This window comes from Plectropomus leopardus, chromosome 20 (genome assembly GCF_008729295.1).
Source record: "Plectropomus leopardus isolate mb chromosome 20, YSFRI_Pleo_2.0, whole genome shotgun sequence".
NCBI lineage: Eukaryota > Metazoa > Chordata > Actinopteri > Perciformes > Serranidae > Plectropomus > Plectropomus leopardus.
In genome coordinates, this window is record NC_056482.1 from 9112698 (window position 1) to 9126835 (window position 14138).

The following is a 14138-nucleotide window of genomic DNA, read 5'->3' on the forward strand; positions in this document are numbered from 1 at the left end:
ATGATTATAATTATAATAATATTACTAATGACTTGCCACCAAGCACATATTGTCGTGGCTGTTTCTTCCTTTTTAATGGAAGAAATTTTAAAGTCATTGCTGAAAAAACATAATTATTCCAATTCCAGCAGCCAGGTTTTCTGCATGCTGGCTCATTATTATTCTGAGTTACACTTGTGCTTTACTTGCTATAACAAAGCAAAAAGACCTTTACAAGCCAATGGAATTTGCAACTTCTCATTTTTTTCCCTTCTGCCCAACATCACAAAGTAACTCAGAGTGGAGGACATGGAAAGGGAGTGAGGTTAAGTGGAGGATGTTTGGGAGTTTATTTGCTACCTCATTATCACATGGGCCTCTGCCAGTGATAGAGTGGTCCACTGATAACTGGCCTTCTTTGAAAGTGTATTCAGCAGCATCAGTTTCAGAAAGTAGAGCTAAAATACTTGCAGACAAGGCATCTCTTTCCTGCACGCAGTCTACCACCTTGTGTTGACAGTCTGTACTGCACTGTGGCTTTTTGGAGAAAAAGAAAAAAATTAACTGTTCATGCCGTGTATCATTTAAATTTTTTCTGAATAGAAAGTTTATATATAATTTAAATTATATATTACTTATACTATACTGTAAAATTGCCCATGGTGTTATTGAGCAGGGGGGCTGCTGACAACAGTGTCAGTGTTAACATGGATTTTAGATCAAATTTCTTAAAAACAAAATGCAAACTGAAGATAGGAGGCCTTTTAGCAGTGAAAACATTCTAAAAAACGTTATAACAGGGTAGTTTTGCTGAAAGCAATGCTGGCTTCCTTTTCAATAGTACTCGTTACAACACTCCCACAAAGGTGCACACATTTACAATTTCTTTTTACTAAAAGACACACGGTCTTTTAGATAGATGCGGTTTACACAGTCTGGTCTATAGATTAAGGGTCTGGCTTTGGAGCACCAGCACCCCAGCAGGTGAAATGACTTCTGTCCAGCCACACAATTTTCCTTTCATTTCAATACATTTTTCTTAATTTCTGTGATTTTATGTGCAGGTTTCTCGGATTCAATATTAACTTTTATTCCATTTCACTCTTTATTTTTTCTAATTGCCATTTAGTGTCTGCTTAAATTCTTTTTTTTAAATTTTCACTGCATTATATTTCAAGTGTCATTTTCTCAAGTAAACCACCACTATCTGTATATGACCTGTATCACATTACCTCTTGGTGACTACAATAAGGTTGGCACCCTTTTTTAATTCTTATGCAACAGTCAGCAGAGAACATTTCGAAACAAAGTGTATCTTCCAAAAAAAAAAAAAGCCTTTTTCCCAAACAAGTCGGCTATTGTCTAATTTTTGAAACTTCTGCAACATCACACTGAATAAATCTTTCTAACTACAATGTATGCATTTAAATATTCATTACATTTTATAATCTTTCAGAATGGTTTCTTTTTATATTAATTTGAGATTGGATTTTTTTTTTCTTCATAAAGAAACTATTTTGACTTTGGGGGTGTCTTATTCTGTTTATATAGAATTTTGAGGTTTTCTTTTGGGGGGGGTCAATTTTGATTTAAATAATTTGAGGGTTTTAGGTGTGTTGTGTTCATTCTTAATTTTAGATTGTTTTTTGCATTGCGTACTTTTGATACTTTAAAGAAAATTAATACTTTAAAAAATAAAAACTTTTTACTAACCGTCTTGAAAAACAATACATTCAGTGGTCAACACAAAAAATACAAATGTAATGCAAAAGTAGATACAAACCAGACAAACAATGAAGAAAATAAAATAGACAAAAGTATGAACACACATAGGCTAAGGGTTTACTTAGTTAACCAATAAAGCTATATCATTTGCGTAAATTCATAGTTTTGGTTATTTTTTTATCACATAATCTTAAGTTAGATATTGTTTTAACTTACTTTTACTTAAGTACCATTTTCTTTGTATGACTTTTACTTGTAACAGAGTATTTCCATAGTGTGGTATCAGTACTTTTACTTGAGTAAAGGATCTGAATACTTCTTCCACCACTGGTGGTTATGAGATGTCATAGTCGACAGATGTTTTAAAAATTTAGATTTAAAGTATTCCCATAGACTGTTTTACAAAGACATATAACTAAAAAAATAAGATTTTAACCAAAATATAAAGTAAAATAATATAAAATCTTTATATACAGTCTATGAGTATTCCTGATAGCACTTGAAGGCAACAGGCGAGATGCGTTCAGGTTCAGCGGTTCAGCCCACAACCGACGTCATTGCCACCGCCACCATGTTGGATCAGGAAGTAGGCAGAGCCGAAGCAGGAATCCCGAGCTGATCTTACCGTCAGCGGCCGTGTTTATTCTCGGTCGACCGTTTCACCGTTTTCACCTTTAATATCCAGGTTACATGCTGCGTGGCTTCCTGGCTGGTCGAGGTAGGCGCTTTTCTTGGGATTCGATCGTTTCGCAGCACCAGCTATGACCACTCTTATCCAGAGAAACTCGGGCCTCGTCCAGCGGAGGACCGAGGCCATCCGCAGCGCCGCCGCCGACAGAGAGAGGGAGTCCGGCGGGGAGGAGGACGAGGCGCGCCGCGGGGAGGAGGAGGAGGACGACGACAAGGGGGACTCGAAGGAAACCAGGCTCACTCTGATGGAGGAGGTGTTGCTCTTGGGCCTCAAGGATCGAGAGGTGTGCGTTGTTTTTAATCCGGATAGCTGGTAACTATGTCGTTCAACAGCAGTTTAGCCAACATTAGCTAACACAATGTTTACGGTGCGTCACCAGCCGTGTTTGCAAATGTCAACAAAGTTAACTTCGTTTGTAGATGCTCGTTAATGTCTCCCAGATTTATTTGACCGCGGCGGTTGTAAAGTGTACAGTTTTAAACGCTGGTTATTATTAAACTCGTTTACAAACAAATGTAAATAACATTAGCGTGTGTCAATTTTGTCGCTATAGCTGCATTATGGTGTTCCTCGGGAAAAGACGGTAGGCGGTTTCCTGAATGAAAGGGATTAGCCGACGTTAAGCTAATAAGATAATTTACTTTCTACACAGCTCTCGTAGCTTGTGTTACCTGTGGTACTTTTCTTGACAACCATCCAGCTTCAACGACGCGCCTCCTTTTCAACCTGGAAGCACTCAGATACCAGACACTCCAACCAACACGTCAGCTAAATTAACTAGCGCTGCACCTTTTCTCCTCCTCCTCTCAGGGCTACACGTCTTTCTGGAACGACTGTATTTCTTCCGGTCTTCGCGGGTGCATGTTGGTGGAGCTGGCTCTCAGAGGACGGCTACAGCTGGAGCCCTGCGGTGTCAGGAGGAAAAGTCTGCTCTCCAGGAAGGTGAGAAGTGTGAAGATGTGATCAGGTGTTCAGAAAGCGAACTGTATAAATGTTCTTGAATGCTAAAAGACACCTGATTCCTTTCAGTTTTGTCCCCGTGAGCTGAAGGATTTAATTTGTTCTGTAGAGAGTCAGGGTCCCCCTGCTCATAGAATACCTGGGAAAATCCATGGAATTTCACAATCTCATTTTCCAGGCCTGGAAAAGTTATGGAATTAGTAAAAATCATGGTTCAAAATTCCTGGAACTTTGGTTTATGTAATAAAGTTTTAACAGTAATTGTCTGTGGATGACCTCAAACAAATGCAAAATAGTGAAACAAGTGACTCAAGACAAAGGACCCCAAAGAGATACAAAATGACTCAGAAGAGATGCAAAATTATCACATAAATGCAAAACAATGGCAAACAATTCAAAAGAACCCCAAAAGAGACACAAAACGACCACAGACAGATGTAAATCGTTCAAAGGAGTCCAAAGAGATGCAACACAACAACAGAGATGCAAAACAACCCTAAACCACTTAAAGGAACCCCAAAGGCACATAAAACGACCTCAAAGAGATGCAAAACGACCACAAAGAAATGCAAAAGGACCCCAAGAGACACACAACACCTCAGAGAGATGTAGAACGACCAGAGAGATGCAAAACATCCCCAAACAAGTCAAGAGAACAGCTAGAAGAAGCAAAATGGACTCAAAAAGATGCAGAACTACTAGAGACAAGCAAAATGACCACAAAGAGAGATGCAAAATGATCACATAAATGCAAAGTCGCAAACAATTCGAAAGAACTCCAAAGATATGCAACATGAACAAAAAGATGCAAAACCCCAAACCACTCACAAGAACCCCAAAAGCACATAAAACGACCCCAAAGAGATGCAAAACAACCACAAAAAATGCAAAAGGACCCCTAAGAAACGCTAAAACGATCTCAAAAAGATGCAGAAAAACTACAGACTAGCAAAATGACCACAAAGAAATGAAAAAGTTCCCCAAAGACAGGCAAAACAACCACTGACATTTGCAAAAAAGACCACAGAGATGCTAAACAACCTCAGCCCTTTATTGAACGACCAGATATTCGACCAGAGAGAGATGCAAAACAACCCCAAACAATTCAAGAGAACCCTAAGAAACGCTAAAACGATCTCAAAAAAAGATGCAGAAAAACTACAGACAAGCAAAATGACCACAATGAAATGAAAAAAGTTCCCCAAAGACAGGCAAAACAACCACTGACATTTGCAAAAAAGACCACAGAGATGCTAAACAACCTCAGCCCTCTCAAAAGAACCCCAAAGAGACGCAAAATGACCCCAAAGAGATGCAGAACAACCATGACAAATTCAAAAGAACCCCAAAGAGACGTAAAATGACAGCAGAGATACAGAAACAACTGCAGAGATGCAAAATGACCACTAAGAAATGATAAAGGTCCCAAAAGACAAGCAAAACAACCGCAGATGTGCAAATGACCACAGAGAAGCAAAAGAACCCCAAACCATTCAAAACGACCCCAAAGAGATGCAAAATGACCCCAAAGAGACAGAAAAAGGCTTAAAAAGCCTATGTGTCAATGCAATAGGCTTATTTTACCATCCCATACATTTCTTTATTTCCTCCGTATTTCATCCTTCCTTCTCTCCTTTAATTAATGTCAGCCAATTGAAATTATCTATGAACAGAGTTTGAATCTGATATGTGAAAAATGTAAGTAGGACAAGAAGAAAAGTTTTGAAATTGAATCCATGAAAATGTGTGGGAGCCCCGGGGATTAGTAATAGTCTTCTTACCAAGAAATTAATCCCTTTGCTTATCTTTGTTTTTTGCTGAAAAGCACACACTGTACTGTAGTTCCTGTACTCACAGGATATGCTTATATGTGTTAAGTGAGGCAGACATTAGCAGCCATCCTAGTTCAAATACGTCTCTTTTGTTTGCAAAGGTGATCTGCAAGTCAGACGCCCCGACAGGAGATGTGCTACTGGATGAGGCCTTGAAGCACATTAAAGAAACCCAGCCTCCAGAGACGGTCCAGAGCTGGATCGAGCTGCTGAGTGGTGAGATAAAGCATACCTACTTTGATAACCAAACCTTGTAATAATCTACTCATTTCACATCTAATCTACTCTTGGACATGTTATTAATATTTTTTTATTTAAAATATTTCATTTTTTTTATAAGGACAACAGATGTTAATCACCATTTTGCTGATGTTAGCCAGCTGGCTTATTTTCAACTGCAGTGCTTTAGCAAGATGCTTTGATACCTGGAAAATGCTAAATTCACAGAACATACACAGCAGGACACCACAAAGACAGCAATAGCAATAAAAAAGAGGAATTCAATAACACAGCAACAACAAACAGCATTTTAGCACAAACAGTGATGCAAGCAGCATGAAGCAGTGACTCACAGCTAAGCAACAAAAACAGACATAAAATGCAGCAGTCATTATTTAGATTTTAATAAAATGTGAAACAGTATCACATTTACTGAACACATGTATATGGGTGAAGCTAATTTCCAACACAAGTCCCTCGATGGGCAGCGATGGTTTAATGACTGGAAATGCATGTTATAAATAAAAACCTTAAAACGTAAACGTAAACAGCGTGTGTTTTTAAAAACAACAGCAACCATTCAAACAGACTAGTTAAATAAACAAAGCAGACTGCAAAACATTTATAACATCAACTCAAGTATGAAATGATGACTAGCTGATGCCATGATTACAGTTCTGGCCAGGTTTTAGGCAGGACTTTTCTATTGTAGAAATAAATTAAAAGAATATGTTTTGCACTGGCAGGAAGGGAATTTTGTAGGCTTGTGCATTATTTGAGAATGCAGTTTGTTTAAAGAAAGTCCTACAGTGTCTAAATCTGCAACTTCCTCATGATGTACTTCTGGTGTGAGTAGCATTACAGGGGAGTCTAGTTGAACATGGGTGTAACTGAACGGTTTACGCATTCAAAGCCAAATGTTTGGTTGAAGTAAATAGTAAAGGGATGGACTGCATTTATATAGGCCACTATACAAGGTGCCACCTGCTCATCAGATAAGCATTCACACACACTCACACACCATCAGTATTTTGCCCAGGGACTTTTAGACAAGCAGACTGCAGTGGCCAGGAATTGAACTGTTGACCCTCAGATTGGTAAAGACCTGCTCAACCCCCTAAGCCACAGCCGCCCCAGAGATTAATGAAATTGTGGAAACTGAGAAGATTATACTTCCTTGGGATATTGAAATGATGAAATCTTAGGGCATGTGTTCACAGGGTGTTTTTCTTTGGCAGAAAAGCTGTGACGGGGCGCTGAGGACTTCATTCCAGTGCTTCATTAAAAGTCGAAACCTAGTGGACCTGCACTTGTATAGCTGTTTTCTAGTCGTTCAGCCGCTCAAGGCACGTTCATTAGGAGTCGCATTCACTGAATCACACTCACATTCATATGGTGGCAGAAGCTACTGTACAAGGTGCCACCTCCTACTTTTTTTTAAAAGATTCAAACACATCTCGCACTGATGGAACAGCCATCAGGAGCAAATTGTGGTTTAATATCTTGTCAAAGGATGCTACGACATCTAGAGGATCTAGGGGTAGAACCGCCAACCTTCTGACTAGATCCCCATAGAGCGTTTTTTAATGACACACTTTGCATGACTTTTGTTTCTGTGATAACAATATCTTGATATCAGTTTTAGCTGGTAGCTAATGTAGCTAACGCTACAATAACAGAGTGTTGACTACACATCTTACGGTATGTACAGTGATAAAAGTACAACATTCAGCAGCAACATACAGTGTCCAGCAGAATTTATCCCACAAATAGGCTTTTCTGGCTTTGTTGTGATAGTTTTATACAGCTCAGGATAGACTGTAGCTAAAGGAGCAGCAGTTACAACATAAGCACCTTTCTGAAAAGTTGAGAGATTTTCAACTGGAGGTGCTCAGAGTGGCGGCATAATAAAATGCTCTGAAAAAGACTTTAGGGGTGGACCTTTTCTCTGGGCAGTTGCACGAGCTCTGTCCTCACTGGGAACAATTAATAAGATGCAGTCACTCAAAAAAACAAATAAACAAAGACGCTATGTGAACACAGGTCCTTAGTAGTGTCTTGCCCAGGACTTTGATAGTATGGTTGAAAAGTTGAAAAATAGCCCTTCACAACTTTTTGGGATGTGATTGTCAAACCTTAATTTAGAGTCCAAAACAATTCCAAATCCTTTAGTGTCTCTAAGTCATTATTTTTCATCCTCACTTTGAAAATGTCTGTGATTAGTAGCTCAGTAGTTCTGAAACACATTGTGACCATTTATTTTTTAACATTAAGTGTTGGGCAAGAAGTGTCACGCTAGTGTTCCACCTTGCCCAATCAGTCTTTTAGCCTGTTTGCAGAAATACGTGATGGTTTTCCTGCCACACATAAACCTGCATCATCAGCATAGATTTGTATCCCAACTCTTAGTCAATATCATTGATATACTGTATGTAGGTGACATATTTTCTTTCTGATTGCTGTTTTTGCTCGTGTTATTTCTCATTTGTCAGTGTAAGTTAAATTATAAGTTGATTCAAATCTTCCATGAGTTGACAATAAATGGACAGCAACAATTTACGGGGACTGTCGTTGAAAACATTTCAACATCAACAAAAAATATGAATACGCTGAAAGCAGCGACATTAACGTGTGAACATGACATTGTCTATGTATGGCTGTGTTAAATGTCCTAAAATGGGTCTTATGTTGTTCTTTAGGAGAGACCTGGAATCCCCTGAAGCTGCACTACCAGCTGAGAAATGTTAGAGAGCGTCTGGCAAAGAACCTGGTAGAGAAAGGCGTGCTCACCACAGAGAAACAGAACTTCCTTCTTTTTGACATGACCACACATCCGCTCACCAACAGCATCATTAAACAGGTAAGGTGTAGGGATGTTACGTGACTCATTTTGGGGCGACCAAGTCACTTGTGTGCTGTTGAAGACTCTTACATGTAAAAACTTTATGATACAAGCAGTATTTTTATGCTCAGTCTGTAAACAGGATTCAGTTTTTATGAGAGTGAGGCTAACAGTCACAGTCTCCGCTTAATTGTCTGTTTGATCTGTAACAGTAACAGCTACATTTGATCCTGTTAAAGTTCAACTGAAATTATGTGTTAAATAGTGAGCTTTAGAGCTGCTATAGGCAGGTATGTTTACCTTTGGACAGAGCCAGGCTAGCTGTTTGCCCCTGCTTCGAGTCTTAATTCTAAGATAAGCTAATTGTCTGGGGCTTTATATTTAAAGGAATAACTCAGGGTTGCTTTTTAGTAAGCGATACAGGCTGCAGTGTAACGACTCCGGGCTTTGGCATTGTCAATTTACGTCCACTAAAAGTGCTCGATTTTGAGGAGCAAGATCCTTTTTGTTTAACCAGAAACAGCCCTTAAAATTGCCTTTGCCAAACCCACAAAACTCTATTTAAATAAACAGTAATTTCAGCATGTGTAGAGCCTGCATACTTTCATCACTGACTGGGCTGTTGTAATTTTTATTTCCACCAAACCAGAGTTGGTAGTTGTCTTGTTTGGTGAGTTTTATTTAGTTTCTGTTGACTTTGGGTGTAGTGTGTTTACGATGATAAAATAACAATTTTAGCATACCAGTTGAAAAAACAAGCACTTTAATTGGTAGCAAATTAACAGTGTGCAAAGGGTCGGTAATGTGCATTGCAGCATGTTTAAGCACTGGACCAATTTCAAAAACTGTTGTCTCCATTTAATTAGTTGTTACTTTAGGTCTTTCACCCAGCTGAATGCATGTGATGCATATGATGGCTATAAACGTACGTGTTTATGTTCCTTCCTACAGCGCCTCGTCAAGAAGGTCCAGGAATCCGTTTTGGACAAGTGGGTCAACGATCCCCACCGCATGGACAAGCGGGTTCTGGCCCTGATTCTTCTTGCCCACTCCTCCGACGTTCTAGAGAATGCCTTCGCCCCACTTCAAGACGACCAGTACGACCTTGGCATGAAGAGAGTCCACACTCTGCTGGAGCTGGAGCCGGAGAAGGAGAGCGCAAAGCCCAACGTCAACGAACTTATGTGGGCCGTGGTAGCCGCATTCACTAAATGAAAAACACCTGATTGGTTGGACTGGAAGATCTGGCTATGGTCTGTGTTATTTAATTGGTTGAAGGACTTCACTTAATGAGACAATCTATTTTTTGGTTGGGGAGCCTGTTTGTACATCTATTCCGGATGACGTTTTGCTGGCAGTCCATGTTAAAACTCAGTGCAATCTGATTGGTGGTGGGCTTCCCCAAGTTATATTTGGTTGGTTGGAACAGTCTCTAAATGAAAAACGACTGGCTGCTTCACACAGTGAGGTATATTATCTGCTGCTGCGAGGCTGGATATACTCCAAAATGTCAACACTACAAACAGATGGGTTTCTGTTAATGTTAGATGACATCAAAGAACAAAGCAGATGGCAGCAGTAGTCATGGTGAATATGAAGATTTTGACTGGGGCCAAGTTTCCCTTCTTCACAAAGGAAACATCATCTCTACATTACTACAAGATGTGGCCAGAATCAAATCCTGGTCTGGTCTCCATATACCCTCCCACATGCTTAAGCAAAGATAAAGGATAGCAAATCACACTGCTATTGATGCTCTTTGCACTCACACAGGTCTCTTGCTATTCATTCTCACTTATGTTGGGAGTATTTGCTAAAGGGTTACTGATAGAATAGACTACCTGAATGTTTTACTCTGTCCCCTCATAACTTCTCATTCCTCCTTTTCTTCCTTATTGAATTTTGAGGAGGAAATGGAGGACAAATTAAAGCCTGCATCATCAAAAATGAGCCGGGTAATTTAGCCCTCCATAAATTCTGACCTAAATGAAGAAAAATTCTTTATCTCATAAGCCGAAATGGGTCCATTCTGTGTTTATAGAATGAGACTAGTCTTCCATTTCTATTTATGTCGCTAGTCGATGCTTGGAGTAGCCTGCCATTTATCAACTATTTTGCACAGTCAATAGGTCTGCAGGTAGGATCGTATTTATAGGGATTGTTCTTGGGTTGAGTGACACACTTGAGAGGATGAGATTGAAAGCAACTGTAGTTTAAAAAAAAAAGAAAAAAGATCTCACTCATTTTGTCTACAACTGTTAATCTTTATGAAAACTTAAAAGTCATTCCTCTGCACAGTGCGAGTTGAGATGTAAAAACAAAGAGTGATCTGATTTGGATCAGCCTACACAATATTTACAGTATAATCAGCTGCAGCTTCTTTTACAAACAGGGTGGGGAATGTTAGCCAAGCTGGCTAGTTTAAAATTATGAAAATGTTCGATTCACCCAAATTATTTAAAAAATATATATTTTCTCACTATTAGTATCTTGCTATGGAGTTAGCTTTGGTTTTATTTAGGTTTTGAAAAATGTCTGAGAGATATCACCCTCTATCTTTATACATTGAGGGTAAATGGAATTTCCTTTTAAGATGCTCATCAGTACAAAAGATGTAGAAACAACGTCTCTGTGGAGTTTTCCACTGATCCACCATCTTTACTGTAAACAGTTTTTCTGAGAACTACTTTGCACTAAAGAGATCGTCCCTGTTAAATAGCTTGTCTCACAAGATACCAACAAACTGAGACAATGTTTTTTATTATTTGGGTGAACCGACCCATCTTAAGTTTTCCATTTGCAATATATTGTATCTCTAAGTTTTTATGTCATGTCATAATTAGATGTTATTTCTAGGCCCAGGCGGGCATGTTGTATTGTTTAATTCATGCAGATGATGGGAGGGTTACTTGGGCCCCAGATAAATCCTTGTTATAGACTGAAGCTGTTCAACAACATGCAATCTGTTGGAACAAAAACGATCTCCGAACATGGTCAAGTGCAGATCTTGGAACGCTCCTGTTTCATTCTATAAAATGATGATTGTAAACATCCTGGCCTGACAAGTGTGATCTGTGTATGAAGTTCCATCACCTTTTGTTTCATGGCATACTTATAGTTTTGTCTTTTTTTCTACCAACAAAATACCAATAGGTATGAAGAACAGTTGAGCTCTGTTTACAGCAAAGAGACCATGCATGCTTTTGGTGGAGGGCTGGGGTACTTGTGGATGTAGCTACAGAGAAAAGGCTTGTATGTAATTATTAGTCATTTTATGTGTACGATCTAATGGAATTCAATGAAAGGGATCTTCTCTACTATCCTCTATAATTCTGTATGCTTTTGTATTACCACACAAAATAAAGTAAGGATCCTTTAAGTGCCTGAATTTAGCACTGTTTTGCTGTTGTTTTTATTCTCATGGATTTACTTTATCTACGTTTGAGTTTTCTACCTTTCTATTTGTTAAATAAACCTAGAAATGGTCATAAATGGTCATATAAATGATATCAGGTGCTTAGTCTACAGCTGATTTATCAGATTCACCCAGTGCAAATAAATAACTGATTTATTTTGTATGTAATCTATTTAAAAAATGCCAATAATGTGGGTGCTTTAGAAACATGGGGATATTTTTCTGATCTTTTTAAACTGAATATTTTTGAGCTTAGTACTATAAGTCAGACAAAACAAGCAATTTGAGGAAGTTACCTAAAGATTTGGGAAGTTATGATGACTGTCATAACAGGATTAATTGGAGAATTAATCAACAGATTCAACACTTAAGTAAATATGTGTTTTACTTTTTTTTTTTTTTTGCCAAGAGTTAGATAAGAAGATTGATACTACTCGCGTGTCTGTATGCTAAGTATGAAACTAAAGCCAGTAGCCACTTAGCTTAGTTTAGCTTAGCTTAGCTTAGCTTAGCTTTACACAAAGACTAGTAACAGAGGGAAACAGCTAGCCTGGTTGTCCAAAGTTAAAAAACAAAATAGCCTATTAGCACCCTGTCCCTGTTCCAGGTGTTAAGTTAGCCATTAAAACAGAAAAACGTGAAAGCATTCAAACAATTTAAGCACAAATGAAAACATGAATGTAAAATAAGCTATTTTTTAGCATGTTAAAAGCAAATGAAGACAATTCTACATGTGACATTGTGGCATGATTCAATGACACCCGGTAGCCTAAAAACATGCTGGCATGTTGTTGAATGTTTCCAGCTTACGTTTTGTCCCATTTTTCCTGAATGCTTTAGGTTCTCACTCAAAACCCATTCCCAAAAAAGTGTACCGTGAAAAAATTTCTATTTCACGTCAAACAGCTAGGTTAAGTGCAACGTCCTATATCCATTTTGTTGTTACACTCTTTTTGTTTTAGCTGTAGAAGTCTTATTACCAAAAGAGAAAATCAACATACCACAGGACTTACTTGGCAACTTGTAAGACCAGTAATCTTTGCTCCACCTAACAAGTTATCTCAGACCAACTGTAATGTTTGTTTCATGTAAAGCACATTTGTAGTATCAATGCAGAAACATGTTTGGTGATTGGCTGCTAATATCTTATGAACCAAAGAAGTAAAACCTCAATTGTCCGATTTAACCTGATGTCCCACCTTACCTAACTCCACCTGATAATCCACATGACCACATGACCACATGACGAGATATTAGACTTGAATATGCATCTTTTATTATATTATTAACTCATGACATACTTCCCATTAGAAAGACATTTTTAAGATTTTTGAGTCAATAAGTAGCTAACTGAGTCCTTCAGTGGACATAAATGTGACAGACTGACAGAGCGTAACATGGAAAAGTGTCCATATATACAGCAGTATGTATAGATAATCAGCCTTTTTCAGCAGATGTCTTCAATTCAGATGTTCCACTTTGGTTCCAGTCACCCAGGGGTCTGAACAGGTGGATAAACAGCATCCCCACACATTTGGCTTCCTCTACAGAGCTTCAGGCTTGAATACGACAACAGTCCACTGACAGTCCACATCCAGCGTCTCCATCAGGGTGTTTCTACGAGCTGACATCCCACTTGAGAGTCACCATTTTACCCTCAGTGATGAGTCCAAGACTCCTCTGCTTCGGCTCCCAACGCCATTCAAATTAAATCCATTTCCTCTTTCCTTTTCATTTCGATGTCACTTGATTTTAGAAACAGTCTTGTAGTTATTTATCAGTATTTCCAGCAGTTTGTATCTCCAGTAGAGTCCATCTCCAACCTGACGCAGCTCAAGTGCGCAGTAATCAATTGTGGCAGAGAGATCTGTGGGCAAACGACACGAGTTAAGTATCAATGATCTAATACACATACAAATCTATGAAGCTTAATTAAAACTAGGTTCAGATAAACAAAATCTTCTTAGATACTCACCAGGGCTAGCCATTTTAATAATTTCTCTGTCTGTTTGGTAAAGAGAAGCTTCAAAGTTCCAGTTTTTCTTTTTCCGCAGTTCTTATGAAGCTGTTCAGTTGTGGCTTGACAAGAAGGAACAGGTCTGAACTATTGATAGCAGCCCTGGCTTAAATACAACCAGCTGACGTAACTATATGGCTGAGGAATCCCCGTCAGCTACAGCCAAGTTCCTCCCACTTTTGTGTTTACAATTATGGGATGCCTTTAATCAGTTGTATTACATAAAACTGTACATAACACATACCTGTACCTGTAGTGTTTGTGCCACACAGTTAATGCTTGCACTTTTGTCCAACATAACCATGTTGATGTGAGCACATATAAAAAAATTACAACAAACATATCATAATAAAATGATCTAACCATTTTAGAAGATGAATTCAACACGCATACATACATTTAAAAGAAGCGTTACAGCGATGACAAGAATTAACTAAACCTTCCAGCTGTAATGTGTC

General features: G+C 38.6%; 1 protein-coding gene and 1 long non-coding RNA gene across 2 annotated transcripts; one reads left to right on the plus strand and one right to left on the minus strand.

Moving 5' to 3' along the window:
• Nucleotides 1-2288: 2288 nt before the first annotated feature.
• On the plus strand, nt 2289-11640 carry LOC121959788 (Golgi phosphoprotein 3-like). Its single transcript, XM_042509277.1, has 5 exons — nt 2289-2678; nt 3206-3337; nt 5289-5403; nt 8106-8266; nt 9200-11640. The coding sequence occupies exons 1-5, from the start codon at nt 2466-2468 to the stop codon at nt 9461-9463; spliced, it is 885 nt and encodes a 294-aa protein (XP_042365211.1). The 5' UTR covers nt 2289-2465; the 3' UTR covers nt 9464-11640.
• A 1276-nt stretch (nt 11641-12916) lies between these two features.
• On the minus strand, nt 12917-13762 carry LOC121960320. Its single transcript, XR_006106957.1, has 2 exons — nt 13639-13762; nt 12917-13530 (listed from the first exon to the last, which is right to left on the minus strand). It is a non-coding gene; the product is annotated as an uncharacterized LOC121960320 (long non-coding RNA).
• Nucleotides 13763-14138: the final 376 nt, after the last annotated feature.

Excerpts from the sequence above, each read along its gene's own strand:
- LOC121959788 (XM_042509277.1), top strand. The coding sequence starts at position 2,466 with ATGACCACTCTTATCCAGAGAAACTCGGGCCTCGTCCAGCGGAGGACC. Across the intron at positions 2,679-3,205 it reads TGGGCCTCAAGGATCGAGAG|GGCTACACGTCTTTCTGGAA; the intron begins GTGTGCGTTGTT and ends TCCTCCTCTCAG. Across the intron at positions 8,267-9,199 it reads CCAACAGCATCATTAAACAG|CGCCTCGTCAAGAAGGTCCA; the intron begins GTAAGGTGTAGG and ends TCCTTCCTACAG.